The sequence below is a fragment of the Sitophilus oryzae genome, unplaced genomic scaffold, assembly GCF_002938485.1.
Source record: "Sitophilus oryzae breed Bouriz unplaced genomic scaffold, Soryzae_2.0 scaffold_1297_pilon_pilon, whole genome shotgun sequence".
Taxonomy (NCBI): Eukaryota; Metazoa; Arthropoda; class Insecta; order Coleoptera; family Curculionidae; genus Sitophilus; species Sitophilus oryzae.
This window is the reverse complement of record NW_022145945.1, coordinates 3,308,877-3,323,091: the sequence shown is the minus strand read 5'-3', so window position 1 is coordinate 3,323,091 and position 14,215 is coordinate 3,308,877. Positions and strand designations below refer to the sequence as shown.

At 33.1% G+C, this 14,215-nt stretch overlaps 1 protein-coding gene across 1 annotated transcript in view; it reads right to left on the bottom strand.

The window, feature by feature from the left end:
• The window catches only part of LOC115874574 (lipase member K-like), a 37,909-nt gene that overhangs the window by 16,292 nt on the left and 7,402 nt on the right, over positions 1-14,215 (bottom strand). The window contains exon 3 of the mRNA XM_030889767.1: positions 5,617-5,731. Within this exon, the coding sequence (XP_030745627.1) occupies positions 5,617-5,731 (115 nt within the window). The remainder of the gene's footprint in view (positions 1-5,616; positions 5,732-14,215) is intronic.

Sequence of the window (14,215 nt, the reverse complement as noted above, 5' to 3'; positions counted from 1 at the left end):
TTAGTATATGACATAAATTAGGATTAATTGGTATATTCAATTGTTTTTGGTCACTTCCTGTTTCACCGGAAATGACTACAACTTTTGATTTTTAAATGGCACCCTCGGTATTTTTTACTTTATTCGATAGAAAATGACATTCTGAATAGAATGACATATCATATGTAAACTTTTGACATTCTCGCTTAATAAAAAATTGTATTTTAAAATTCAATCTAGAGTGCCATGGCTATGTTAAAAACACTAATTCTTCATCAAGGAGCCTTGGAAAAATAGATTTGATCGTCTAATGTTTTTAGTGACTTGTCCAGGCCAGTTTGAAAATTCTCAAATCGTATTTTTAATCATAACTCAATTTTTTCAAATAGAACGAGGGTGGCTCAAAGCATTTTTTTAGGACTAATTTGACACCATACACTTGGTATTTCAAGTCAAATTTTTGTTACGAACCGCAAGTTACAATTTCAAATAAACCATATGCGAAAATGTCAAAAGTTGACATATGATGTGTCATTCTATTCAGAGTGACGTTTGCTATCGAATAAAGTAAACAAAATACCGGGGGTGCTATTTAAAAATCAAAAGTTGTAGTCATTTCCGGTGAAACCGGAAGTAACCGAAAACAATTGAGTACGTCAAACAATCCTAATTTATGTCATATACTAACATACCAAATCTCGTTGTTTTAACTAAAAAAATAAAAAAGTTATAGGGGTGAGCCACTTTTGAGACGCACCCGGTATTGTGTATATTTGCAAAAAAATTATTAAAAATTTTAGATTTTTCTTGATATGCAACTTAAAAAAATATTCGAAATTTATAATTAATTATGTAAAAATATAAATGAAAAGTTGAAAACAAAATTAGTAAACAATCAATTAAATCTAAAACAACTAGAACAAAATTAAAAGTTTCAGCTGTATAATCTGTATAATTGGCTTTATTAGTTTATTTAATTATTTTTAAATGAACATTTTTTGCAAAATAAAACACTATTTCATCTCAATACACCAAAATATTTTAAAATATAATGTACTTAGTATATACACAAGCATAAAAAGGTCTTAACCCCTACAAGTGCGCTAATTTCCATTAAGCACCTTACCTTTAAAATAACACTGGACGTGCGTTTCGTTAACCAGCTTAGCATCATCAGCAGATGATGAAAACTGACGGTTAGCTTTAGATTTATAATTAGCGAAACGAGCGTCCAGTGTCAAAAGCAAAGTTTTTTATTTATTGCCGTGAATTAGTGTTTTATTTAGCTGTTGTAACACCAAATGATCCACAATAACTGTAATGAATATTTTTTATTTGTTTTGTTGCTGTAATAATAAGAGCCTTGTCATTTTTATTAAAATCCAAAAATTCTTATATGCGATATATTAAAATTAAATGAGATTTGAAGTTCTAATGAGCTTATAGTTCAGTCATTGGGGATTTTTGCTTGGAAAAAAGTCCGGAAGTTTTGCAACTTTGCAGGTTTATAGGTTTTGGAGTCCCTAACTAAAATCCATAAAATGCACATTTCCAGACTTGCGGCGCCGCCATCTTGCCAAGATGGCGCCCAAAATCGGTATTTTGTGAATATCTCAAAAACTATGCGTTTTTCGCGAAAATTTCAGGAGAGCAAAATTAAAGAGAATAAAATTTCCTATAAAAAATGTTTTATGAAAATTTTCGCTGAAATCAATCGTTTAGACACAAAATCCCTGGAAATTTTACAATTTTGCGTAAAATATGATATATTATGTATAGTCGATTTTCCGAAATCAAATGTTGATTAGAGTTCACTAAAACTAGTTTTAGTTTAGTTTTTTCAATTTTGTCATAAAACAGTAGCGTATCATTAATTCGCTCATTAATTTATGAATAATTAATTTTAATTATCAAAAATGTGTACTTGTTTCCACACCACCCAAGAGGGAAAATATATGGCGCGTTTATTTTAACGTGGTCTCCCCGGAGGCCTACTACACTAGATAAATTAAAAACTTTAACTTATCTGCACAAGCCCGACGGATCTGGCTCATTGATGTCAAAGTCGATCGTGTCTGCTGTGCTGGTCTCATCAGGTTGTTCTCTCAATACGTACAACTCTTCATCTTCAGCCGCCATAGGGATATCTACAGGCAAGTCCAATTCCTCTTCATCGGATTCGTCGAGTGACATTTCAGTGACGTTGTCACAGGATTTCCCATTGCAGTATGCACAAATCATTGAACATTTTAATGCTGCCTTTCTGCATCCGCTGGCTTTACCATAGTTGTTGGTTTTGCATTTACAGGATAAAAATACCAATAGGGATTTTGGAGCGTAGTAGTAATGCCTGTTATTATTTTCTTCCAACCCCATTCTTCGGTATCTTTGGTAGAACCAGATCAATGCTGAACCTGGTGGTAAGTTCGCAATGAATGCTGTCCAGCACGACAATTAATTATTCATAAATTAATGGGCGAATTAATGATACGCCACTGTTTCGTGACAAAATTGAAGAAACTAAACTGAAACTAGTTTTAGTGAACACTAATCGACATTTAATTTCGGAAAATCGACTATATTATGTATATCATACTTTACGCAAAATTGTAAAAATTCCAGAGATTTTGTGCATAAACGGTTGACTTTAACGAAAATTTTCATATAACCTCTTTTTATAGGTAATTTTACTCTCTTCAAATTTTTGCCAAAAACGTATAGTTTTCGAGATATTTACAAAATACCGATTTTGGGCGCCATCTTGGCAAGATGGCGGCGCCGGCGGCAAGTCTGGAAATGTGAATTTTATGGATTTTAGTTAGGGACCCCAAAACTTATAAACCTGCAAAGTTTCAAAACTTCCGGACTTTTTTCCAAGCAGGCCCCTTTTTTGATCCCCAATGACTGAACTATTAACTGAACATCTATTTCTAGCGTCTATCTATTTCAACATCATACGTGAAAATGTATAAATAACAACCTTAAACAATGAAATATTATAATTTACTATAGTTTTAAAAATTATTATTCCCTTTTTGGCAAATTTCCTTTAGTCAAGTTTTTATTATCGAATATTCGTTAAAGAGAATATCAATATCTACTTCTTCTAATTCGAAAATTTCTACGATTTTAATTAATTCGTGAAAAAAAAACTGTTTTTAAATTCAATAAATTAATAAACATGTATTTTTAATAATAAATTTTAAAAATTTAATTGTTAAATGAAAACGCGGTTATTAAACAAATAAAAATCGGGACCTTAGGGCTTTGCGTGGGAACGCGGGACTTTTGAATCAAAATTGGGAATGTCCCGACAAAATCGGGACGGGTGGCAACCCTGATCTAAACTCCATTGGTATTTTAGTTTTTCTAATGTATTGAAAGATAAACACTATTCACTATCTTTTTTAGTACAATAATATATAAATATATAATTAAGTATTTATTATTTTAAGGCCAGTTCTTTATTTAATTTACTGTTATAAAACAAATTGTTCCCCAGAAAGTAAGACAGTAAAGAAAAAACCCAAACATAATTATAAACATTAATAATCCATTTTTAGCTTAATAAAAAAATAATAATGAATGTCATTACTATGTAATTTCCTTTAAATATTAATAGAAGAAAGAAATTTTCTTTCTCATTTGGTATTTTTTATGCTAAATAATTATTGTTTAATACAGGAAAAATAGATAATTAATCTTAATCATATTGGAAATTTTTATTTAAAATTTAAACGATTTTATTAGGTTTATAATTTTATTTCTTTTGTTGCAGTTAATTTTTCTTCAAGGTTTTAATTCATATTAATGTGTATTATGAAAATCATTTAAGAGCAAAAAAGTAGATAATATGAAATCTAACTCTATAAGTATAAAACATTATAATGCAATACCATTATTAATGAAAGTTTTTAATAATGTGAGAAATTGAAATATTGTCTGAGAGAAAAAAAGGCTTCCAGTTTGCTTGGAAATGAGGATCGATCTTCATTTCATAGCCATCGCCGACGCCGTTTTTTTTCTGTCATATTGCACTTTCTACAATCTACATAATATATAAAATGCTAATGTTTATCTGTGTCGTCTCTACTGAAGTAACGACTTGCTCTAGAAAGTTGCTTTTTTACTAAAATATAGCTAATTGGCTCTTCTAAAAACTGTCGTCGCCGGATTTTTTGTTTTTCATTTAATTAAAAAAAATAAAAAGTATTTTTTTCCTTATGTCGTGGCGCATGCGCCAGGCTTCAACTAGTATAAAATAAATATCCAGGGGAAAAACTTCATAAGCGCCAATTTCTTAATTTTGGGATTTTACAATATATGTATAGTTCACTCATCAGGGATCAAAAAAGGAGCCTGCTTGGAAAAAGTCCGGAAGTTTTGAAATTTTGCAGATTTATAGGTTTTGGGGTCCCTAACTTAAAATCCATAAAATGCACATCTCCAGACTTGCCGTCGGCGCTGTCATCTTGCCAAGATGGCGCCCAAAATCGGTATTTTGTAAATATCTCGAAAACTATACGTTTTTTGTAAAAACTGGAAGAGAAAAAAATTAAAGAGAATAAAATTTCCTATAAAAAAGGTTCTATGGAAATTTTCGCGAAAGTCAACCGTTTAGACACAAAATCCCTGAAAATTTTACAATTTTGCTTAAAGTATTATATATTATGTATAGTCGATTTTCCGAAATCAAATGTCGATTAGGGTTCACTAAAACTAGTTTTAGTTTAGTTTCTTCAATTTTGTCATAAAACAGTGGCATATCATTAATTCGTTTAATATAATTATAATTAATTTATGAATTATTAATTGTCGTGCTGGACAGCATTCATTGCGAACTTACCACCAGGTTCAGCATTGGTCTGGATGTACCAAAGATGTCGAAGAATGGGGTTGGAAGAAAACAAAAACAGGCATTACTCCAGTCACAAAGTTGACAAATCCAGCTCCAAAATCCCTATTGGCATTTTTATCCTGTAAATGCAAAACCAACAACTTATGAGCCCAGCACAGCAGACACAATCGACTTTACATCAAAGAGCCAGGTCCGTCGGACTTGTGCAGATAAATTAAAGTTTTTAATTTACCTAGTGGAATAGGCGTCCGGGGAGACCACGTTAAAATAAGTGCCCCATGTACTTTACCTCTTGGATGGTGTGGAAACAAGTACATATTTTCAATAATTAAGATTAATTATTCATAAATTAATGAGCGAATTAATGATACGCCACTGTTTCATGACAAAATTGAAGAAACTAAACTAAAACTAGTTTTAGTGAACCCTAATCGACATTTGATTTCGGAAAATCGACTATACATAATATATCATATTGTGTCGGTCGATCGATTCGCAAGCTTCACAGTATTCACATTATTTAACAAGTTTTAATTCAAAGTTATATTTTAACTAGTCAGGGTATTCAAATTAATATTTTTTTTAGAAAATATGCGATAATTGTTTTGAGTAGTGTATTATATCAAGATGTATATTATTATTATGATATACTCCATCTCCATAGCAATTACCAGTCTCTACTGTGACGCTATTTTTTTTCTGATCATACGGTCTCTAGTAATATGAAATGTACACGAATCACACACTTTTTAGTTGAACTGATTGAAAATTAAACTCACCTCATGTCCCAGAACTGTTGATCTCTGACTGTCAAATTGAGGTGCTCTTCTGAGTAGAATGTCCCCCTGTAGTTGCCCAACCACACATCGTATCCGGCTTCCCAAAGTACAAAAGCTGCAAGCAAAACCATATAAAATCAAAATAGAGTATATACGGGGTGTTTCAAAAAACATGTGCCATCTCTCGTGTGGAGATTCATCGGGTAAAATAAGATTTTTTTTATATGATTACTAGCGTGTACCAGCGACTTCGTTCGCGACGAATTAATCATTTGTAATGGTGATGATAAAGCAAAGCAAGAATTTCCATTAACATACAAACTGGATAAAATTTTCTCACATTTATGTCAGCTTGAGAAAAAACAATATGGCGATATTATTATATAACTTGGTAATATTTGAGGGGTAGTTTCATCTCGTTGGAATTTGACTTTCGAAAAATCCGTTTCCCAAAATTAAGCTTTTTACGGCAAGCAATTTAAGCAGAATCGAAGAAATTAAATTTAAGAAGTTGCCCAACTTTTTGGAACACCCTGTATGATTTTTTAAAAAATTTCAAAATATGTAAAAAAACCAAATAAATTATGCTTGTCCAAGCGTTTTCCCGAAAGACTAACCGTTTTCTAAATAACAAATATGGTAATATTTGAGGGGCGTTTTCACCCTCTTGGAATTTGAGATTCTAGAAACCCCTCCTTATCGAACCTCTACACCCCACAGTCAATCCGTTTACCAAAAATCAGCTTTAAACGTCAAGCAGTTTAAGCAGAATCGTGACCATTGAGTAGGTCATATTTTATGAAACACCCTGTATAAATTTATAAAAAATCTTAAAATATGTAAAACAACAAAATAAAATATACGTGTTTAAGAGTTTTTCCGAAAAACTCACCGGTTTTTAAATAAAAAATATTTTAATATTTGAAAGATAGTTTCACCACCTTAGAATTCAAGTTTCGAAAAATCCCTTCTTACCGAACCTCTATACCCTAAAGTCAATCTGTTTTCCAAAAATCAGCTTTTTACGTCAAGCGCTTTAAGCAGGATCGTGATTAATCAATGACCAGATTTTTCGAAACACCCTGTATACATTTTTAAAAAATTTTAAAATATATAAAAAAAACAAAATAAAATATACGTGTTTAAGCGTTTTTTCGGAAACTTGACCGTTTTTTAAATAAAAAATATTGTAATATCTGAGGGGTGATTTCATCCTCTTGGAACTGGAATTTCGCAAAATCCCTTCTTATCGAACCTCTACACCCTAGAATCAACCAGTATGCCAAAATTGAGCTTCTTACCTTGAGTGGTTTGAGGAGGGTCGTGATTAATCAGTATGTCAGTCACTTAAGGATTTTATATATTAGTATAGATTTCCCTCATCGTGAAATGGACCAATCAGCTAATCTAATTTTTCGAATAAATTTTGTTTAGATAAGTGATTAAAATCCCAAGACCAGTTTAACCGCGATTATTTTTTCGGCTTCCTTCTTAGATTAACAATAAACTTCCTTTTAGGTTTTCTTTTTGTCGTTTATCACTAATTCTGAGAGATTTTGGCAACAGTTCATTAAAAAACATTGATTTACAACTCATATGTATGACTTAATAACGATTTTAATCGGTGAAAACCCCTTATTCCATATTATTTTGAACAAATAAGCATAGATAAATGAAACAAGTTTAGATTGGAAAGTGCCCATAAGGACAATGTAAACACTATTTGGCGCTATTCTTGCAACGGTCGCGACCCAAAACTTTTGAAAATTTCGGAGCGGTTCGGCTTTTTCCGGAATTATATCGCCAAATATTGTTTATTTAAATTTATTATTATTTTCGTTAAATTTTATAAATAAAATACAGTGTGTTGCATACAAGAAACTTTATTTTATATAAGGACGCATGTATGAAATACCTATGAAACATTGGAAATCGATGTTATGCCACGATCCACGATGGTTTTTGCAGTTCACAGTTCACAGCACAGCTTTTTAAGTTTTTAATGCCACTTTTTCACAATTATCACCGGTTGGAGTAAATAAAACTTGAATTAAACTCACAAGATAGCAATAATTACTTTGAAAATGGACGTTATATAAACACTTTTCGGAATTTCTTTAATGAGAGCGGTTTAGATTTTGAAAGATTATTATGATTTTTGAAGATTCTGACTTTGACAAGAGATAATTATTTCTGTTTTTGTTTGCCGTTGTTCTTAGCGACCGCTATAGCAGCGCCAGATCGCGTATAACGGTCGCGACCCAAAATAATTTCGCGATCCAAAATTTTTACGGGCTTTCCAATCTAAACTTGTTGCATTTATCTATGCAAATAAGTGGAGAAAAATATATACGTCAGAATTTGATATGTTGACATGCAAAACGGTCCTCGATACATTGTTGGGATGCGTAACCAAGGTAGCAGAAGCACAAACATTACTTACGAGACGTCATTTTGAAACGTCTTTAAATTTTATTTACCGCTGCGCTGTAGTGAAAATGAATTCACGGTTTAGTACTATTTCCGCCGGAAATAGTCCGTCGGAAATTTTCCGGCGACAATATCGATTTGGCAATTCAAAAAAGTGTACCAATTAAATACTGTTACATTCTAAGTCATTCAGGAAATAATCTAGCCGTATATCACTCAACCTATAAATTTAATAATTTTTTGCATGATTTCGCTTTTTAGAAAATAGTTTGATGCACAATAATTTTAGAACATAATCCCTAGACTTCGCGGTCTCGGGTTTTTATTAAATTATTGTGCATTCAACTATTTTCCAAGCAAAATCACGTGCAAAATAGATTTGAATAGTTTAATCGATTAAATTTATATGTCTCGTGATATAATATATGAATATAGGTCCGATTCTGCTTTGTTTTTGTACTTACAGGGGGTTCAAATCTTCATTCACACTAAAAGACGTTCTAAAAAGAACAATGTTCGACTGCAGGGTCTGATAGTAAAAAATTTTAAGCTTAAAGTATCACAAAACAATTTATTTAAACCAAAAGCTCGTAATACAAAACTAAAGTATCAAAACGAATGGCAATGTCAGGAAATAAATGTGGCAACTTGACATTTTTAACAACAGAGCTACCACAGTAGCTAACGTCATATTCAAGGCCTGACTGTTTTGACAGTTCTACCGAAGTGGTCCAGAATTAGTAGTCGTAAACAAACCAATTGTTTTCATTAGTTTCGCAACAAATCTGTGTTTTTACGCGTTTCTATGCTAATAAAATTATACTAAATAATTTTGAGTGAATAGTGAACTATCTAGATCCGATTCATAACATCGTACCCGCGAAAAATACCATATTTTCGGTAAAAATTATAGTAACATCGGCGATGCCGGCTGTGTGTCTGGGCTAGGAAAAAGTTGGGGAATTTATATAAAAACATAATTAATAGCGTTAGTGTTAGTGTACAGTGTTAAACAAGTGTTAAACCAACGTAAGTGACGTGTACATTGTTCTGTGCCTGTGCCTTGTAGCAGCAATTATAATAAGTCCTCAGGATCTGTCTACATTCTCTTTCCCAACAATATTAACTGTAACTAGGTCATGTCCAAAACCTACAGAACATGCTGTGCCTACAATTTTTCCAAATCAACCCTCTTATGGACCCTCTGTGCATGTCCCCATAAAGAGAAAACGTCCCGATGAAAGAAAACAAGATTTGGAAATTCAGGATGAAATAAATATTGAAAAGTGTTATTATTATTATGAAATATATATTATTATTATGAAATGGCAATATATTTTAAAGAAATTAAATGAATTTGTACTTTATTTCAGTATTTTATATAAAAAAATGATATCTTTATCTTTTTATTTACGATTTATGGAGATGGTTACTTGATGAACATCGAACTACAAATTACTTAATGTTAATAGTTAATTCTATCTGATATCCACATTTTTTAAATATGTTAGGCAAATTTTTACAATTATTTTTAATTAAACTTTAAAATGTATTCTGCCGTTATCATATACAATACATTTTCTTAACTTGTCGATAAACGTATAGTTTTCAATTTTTTTAATATTTGGAAAAGTTGCTAAATACTCGCTAACGCAACTTTGGGACACGCTTTTTGTTATCTAGATTTTATTTTGTTCATCTTATGCTGTCTTATGCTTAGTTTATTTCATATTAATATTCGTGCTTTAGATCTAAATTTTAATGCTATTCAATTACTTTAACGCGATAAAAAGTTAATGTTATTTTTTAATACGTTTCTGCATAATATTTTTCGTATTTATATCTGGCAAAACTATCAATAAATACTATTATTTATGCAAAAACTATATGCAGTTACCATAAGGCACAATACAAAAGCCCGACTAGTGCGGTGACGTCACAAATCGATGTCTCTGGCCTCTATGTCATGTTGGTTATGCTACCACCTGAATCTCCAGCGGGATATTTAAATTGCAGTTAGTCAGCCCGGCGTCGAATATGTCCATGGTTGGCAACAATGAATTAAAAATCGCCCTCCCGGTTACGTAACTAAAAGTTTAATTGGTATGAAATATAGATAAAAGTGTTAATGTTACTGCAATATAATTTCTTATTTGAAATTAAGAAATGTATAGAGGTAACGTAATATCTCCTTTGTTTGCAAGAAAATTCAGGCAAAAAGTGGAAATTCAATAGTTTTAGATCAATTAAGTCTGGCTTTAATTAACGCGTTGTAAAAATAAACGACCTCAACAGCAATTTTAATTGTGCAAATGAATAAATATTAATAAATATTTTGCATAACGGTTTAGTAGCAGGTCGTTACTGTTTATTTACATTTATTGACAATTTTTCTAGATACGTATTACAAGGTGTTCGGGATAATAACTATATACGATTATTAAAAATGTTTTCCATAATTTATCAATTCTTTATTCCAAATACAGTGTCATTCTAAATAAAGTCACACGACATACACACATGGCCAAAATTATTGCATATATCCTTCGAAAATATACGGAAAGGAATTTAAAGAATCTTTTTTTATACATTGTTTTGATAATCTGTAAGATTATAACATAACTAAATTTTTTTTTTGTTAAAATGGATATTGTAAACAATATTTATCGTTCAGACCCAATATTATTACAAATTCTTGCACATTTCGATTTGTGGTCTCTTGGGTTTCAGAAGAAATTTGACCATTGTTTTGGCTTTAAAATGCCTAGAAACATTATTTCACAGTTTAATAGAGTCAGAATAGTAACACTGTCTCGACAGGGCTACCGGCAAGTTGCAATAGCTGAAATTGTAGGAGTTAACCAAAGCGATGTTTCGCGAATATTAAAAAAAATCATGGAGACAAACGAGGTTACAGACCGGCCTGGAAGGGGTAGAAAGAGAGTCACCACTGCTGTGCAAGACCGTCAAATATCCCTAATTCCATGACCCAATCCCCTGTTTTCTAGTGCTGCTATTAAAAATGAGTTAGCTCGCCTTGAAGGAGTAAATGTTTCAAGAAAGACCATAGCATGACAGACTCCATGACAGAGGATTACATTTAAGGAGGCCGCTACGTGTTCTGAAGCTTAATTTACAGCACAAAATTACGCGACTACAATGGGCTGAGGAGATGAGAGCAACTTTGGTCTGGAGAGCATCTGGAAGACGAGCACGCTTGAATGCAGCTCAACCCCGTGTCCCGTTTCAAGGGGGAAGCATTATGGTATGGGCAGGTATATTGCACGGAGCTCGAACTCCTTTTGGCTTTATTGATGGCACAATGACAGGTGCCTCATATCTTAGAGACGTTTTAGAGCCTATTGTGCGTCCATTTTGAGGGGCAGTTGGGGATGAATTTGTTTTCATGGACGATAATGCTCCTCCACACCGCACTTTAGCGTTTCGCGAATTTTGTGAGGAAGAGGGTATAAGAAAACTGTGGTGGCCACCGATGTCTCCATATATGAGTGTCTAATGGGACATACTAAAACGCCATATTGCCAAAAGGAATGATCCCCACGTACCTTAAATGAATTGAAAATTGCTGCGCGCGAAACATGGGAAGCCATTACTCAACATCTTCTGGACAACTTAATTGAGACTTTGATTGAGAGCATGCCACGTCGCATCATCTCACATTGCATTGCCAGCATCGTCAGCTTGCATTGAGGCTCGAGGAGGCAATACAGACTATTAGTTCTGAGAAATAATTAAAATTGTTTTCAATATTTTCTGTTTATAATGCGATTTGTTTTTGTTGATTAGGTTAGGTTAAAAAAGACAGCCTAGTTGCACTTAGATTTTTAATTTTATATTAGTTAGTCGTGTAGTAAGCCAAATATGTCCAAAAACATAAAAAATCATATTAGGTCCAAAATAAAATAAAAATATCGTTATATGCAATAATTTTGGCCATGTGTGTATATTGTCGAACTCTCAATCACTCGCCATCCAAATGAAAGAGATTGATGACATCATTACGGCATTTCGTAAATTATTGCATATTCTTTTTAGTAATTGTCATTTGATTTGGACTTATATTTAATTAACGGATGTCGATCGAAGTCAAAATTAAAATTTGATTGCTGCTATAAAACAAAATTCAATTTTTTTATTGCAAAAATGCCTCAAAGATTTAACCAAAATGAAGAGAAGAGCTCATTGCTAAGCTTGTAAATAATTTTTCTCGGGAAAAAGACGCTGGTAGAACACTCTTGCCCGTGGACGCCGTATATGAAATAAGTAAAATGTGTAATATCCTTATATGAAATACAAATTGATAGCGTTTTTAAATAATATAGCGAGTTCCTGATGCTTCAGAAATAGGAATTTCAACAGTCCAAAGGATTGGAATTAACTAAAGGATACGTAATTGATGAAGAGTTCAAGAAAAAATTAATAAATGCCGATAATAATATAGGAACGTACTTAAAAAGTCCTAAACAATATGAACTGATCTCAGACACACCCTAAAACTCATATTTGACAAATAATGATGACGTAAGGGTGAACGATTGTTGAACAGCCTTTACATAAAAAAAGCTTATTTAAAATTGTAATTAATAATAATTTAATAACTTTGTAATTTCTAAATTTCGGGAAATAGACTGTAGTCAAAATTTAGTTTTATATATATATAAACGGGATTTGGTTTAAGTATTTAATACTATAATTTCCAACTACAGCCTATTGCTGCCTTCCCGTTACCCTACGCCACACATCTCGATTTAGAGCGTCATCAGCTTCTAGGTTACGAGCTTCCATTGCTTCCGTTACCGTTCCGTTCCAGGATTTTCTAGGTCTACCTCTCTTTCTTCTGCCCTGGGGAGTCCATTGAAAAACTCTTTTTGGCCACCTGTTCTCCAGCATACGCAGAACCTGATCGTCTGCAAAGCTCAGGGTAAATAGTGTGTTGTCCCCAATGGGTATTCCCATACCTTGACATTTCGTCTTCCATTCCCTAAGGGCTACTTCGACGTAAGCATTGAAGATCAGAGGAGATAAGCAACCCTTTTGTGGTGTTAATTGGATTAGATAGCCTGTGTCCTATCTTAACGTACGATTCATTTTCTTTATATAGCTCTTTTATTATCTTAAGCAAAGGTCTATCTACTTCTAAGATATTCAAGGCTTCCCATATCTTGCTGCGGGGAATAGAGTCGTACGCTTTCTCCAAATCAATAAATGCTAGATGGACTTCTTGATCTACTGCTGTCTTTTTTTCCATCACCTGCTGCAGGACAAAAAGGTTATCTGTGCAAGATTTCCCCAGTGTGAATCCGCTTTGGTCTTCCGAGATTTTGTCACCAATACTGTCCCTGAGCCTACCCTGTAACACCTTTCCAAAAAGTCTGTTGACCGAACTGTTAATGCTTAGGCCTCTATAACAAGTGGGGTCGTTACGATTTCCCTTTTTAAAGATGGACACTATGTGAGCCACTCGCCATTCTCGGGGTAGTTTACTTTGCAGGCAGCATTGGTTAAATAGCTCTGCCAGACGCCAGCGTAGTCTTTGGGTTCCACACTTTAACAATTCGGCTACAATATTACCAGGACCTGGTGACCGTCCATTTTTCATTCTTTTGAAACTTTGATGTACTTCTCTTTTGCTTATCATTAAAGTGCCTGCAAGGTTGTTCTCATCTTCTACTGCTCGGAATTCTGGTCGGTTTTCTGTCAGTAATTCTGCATAGTAGTTGCGCCATTTTTCTATATCCATTCTATTCAAGAGCTTGTCCGTTTGATTGGTTTTCATTTGTCGGATTGTTCTCCATACCTCGTACTCCGTGCGCCCCTATTAGGCTTTCCACTTGCTGGCACCTTCTTTCCCAAATATCTGTTTTTCCTACCTTAATGGCGGCTCGTACCTCTCTATTTTTTGCTTGTAATGACTCCAGTTAGTATCTGTTCGGTCTGAGAGCCATCTTTGATAGAATTTTTGTTTGCCATTGATTAAGGCCTTTATGCTGTCAGTTATCCAAGCTGGTTCATCTTTTTTTTTCTGCATGTTCTGTTCACCTAAAACTTCGAAAGCTACTTTTTTAGTTAGGGTTTTTAGGTTGGTATACTCTAGTTCTACATCGTTACAGGCTTTCACTTCCTCTAGGGCTACATCTAATCTTCTCTG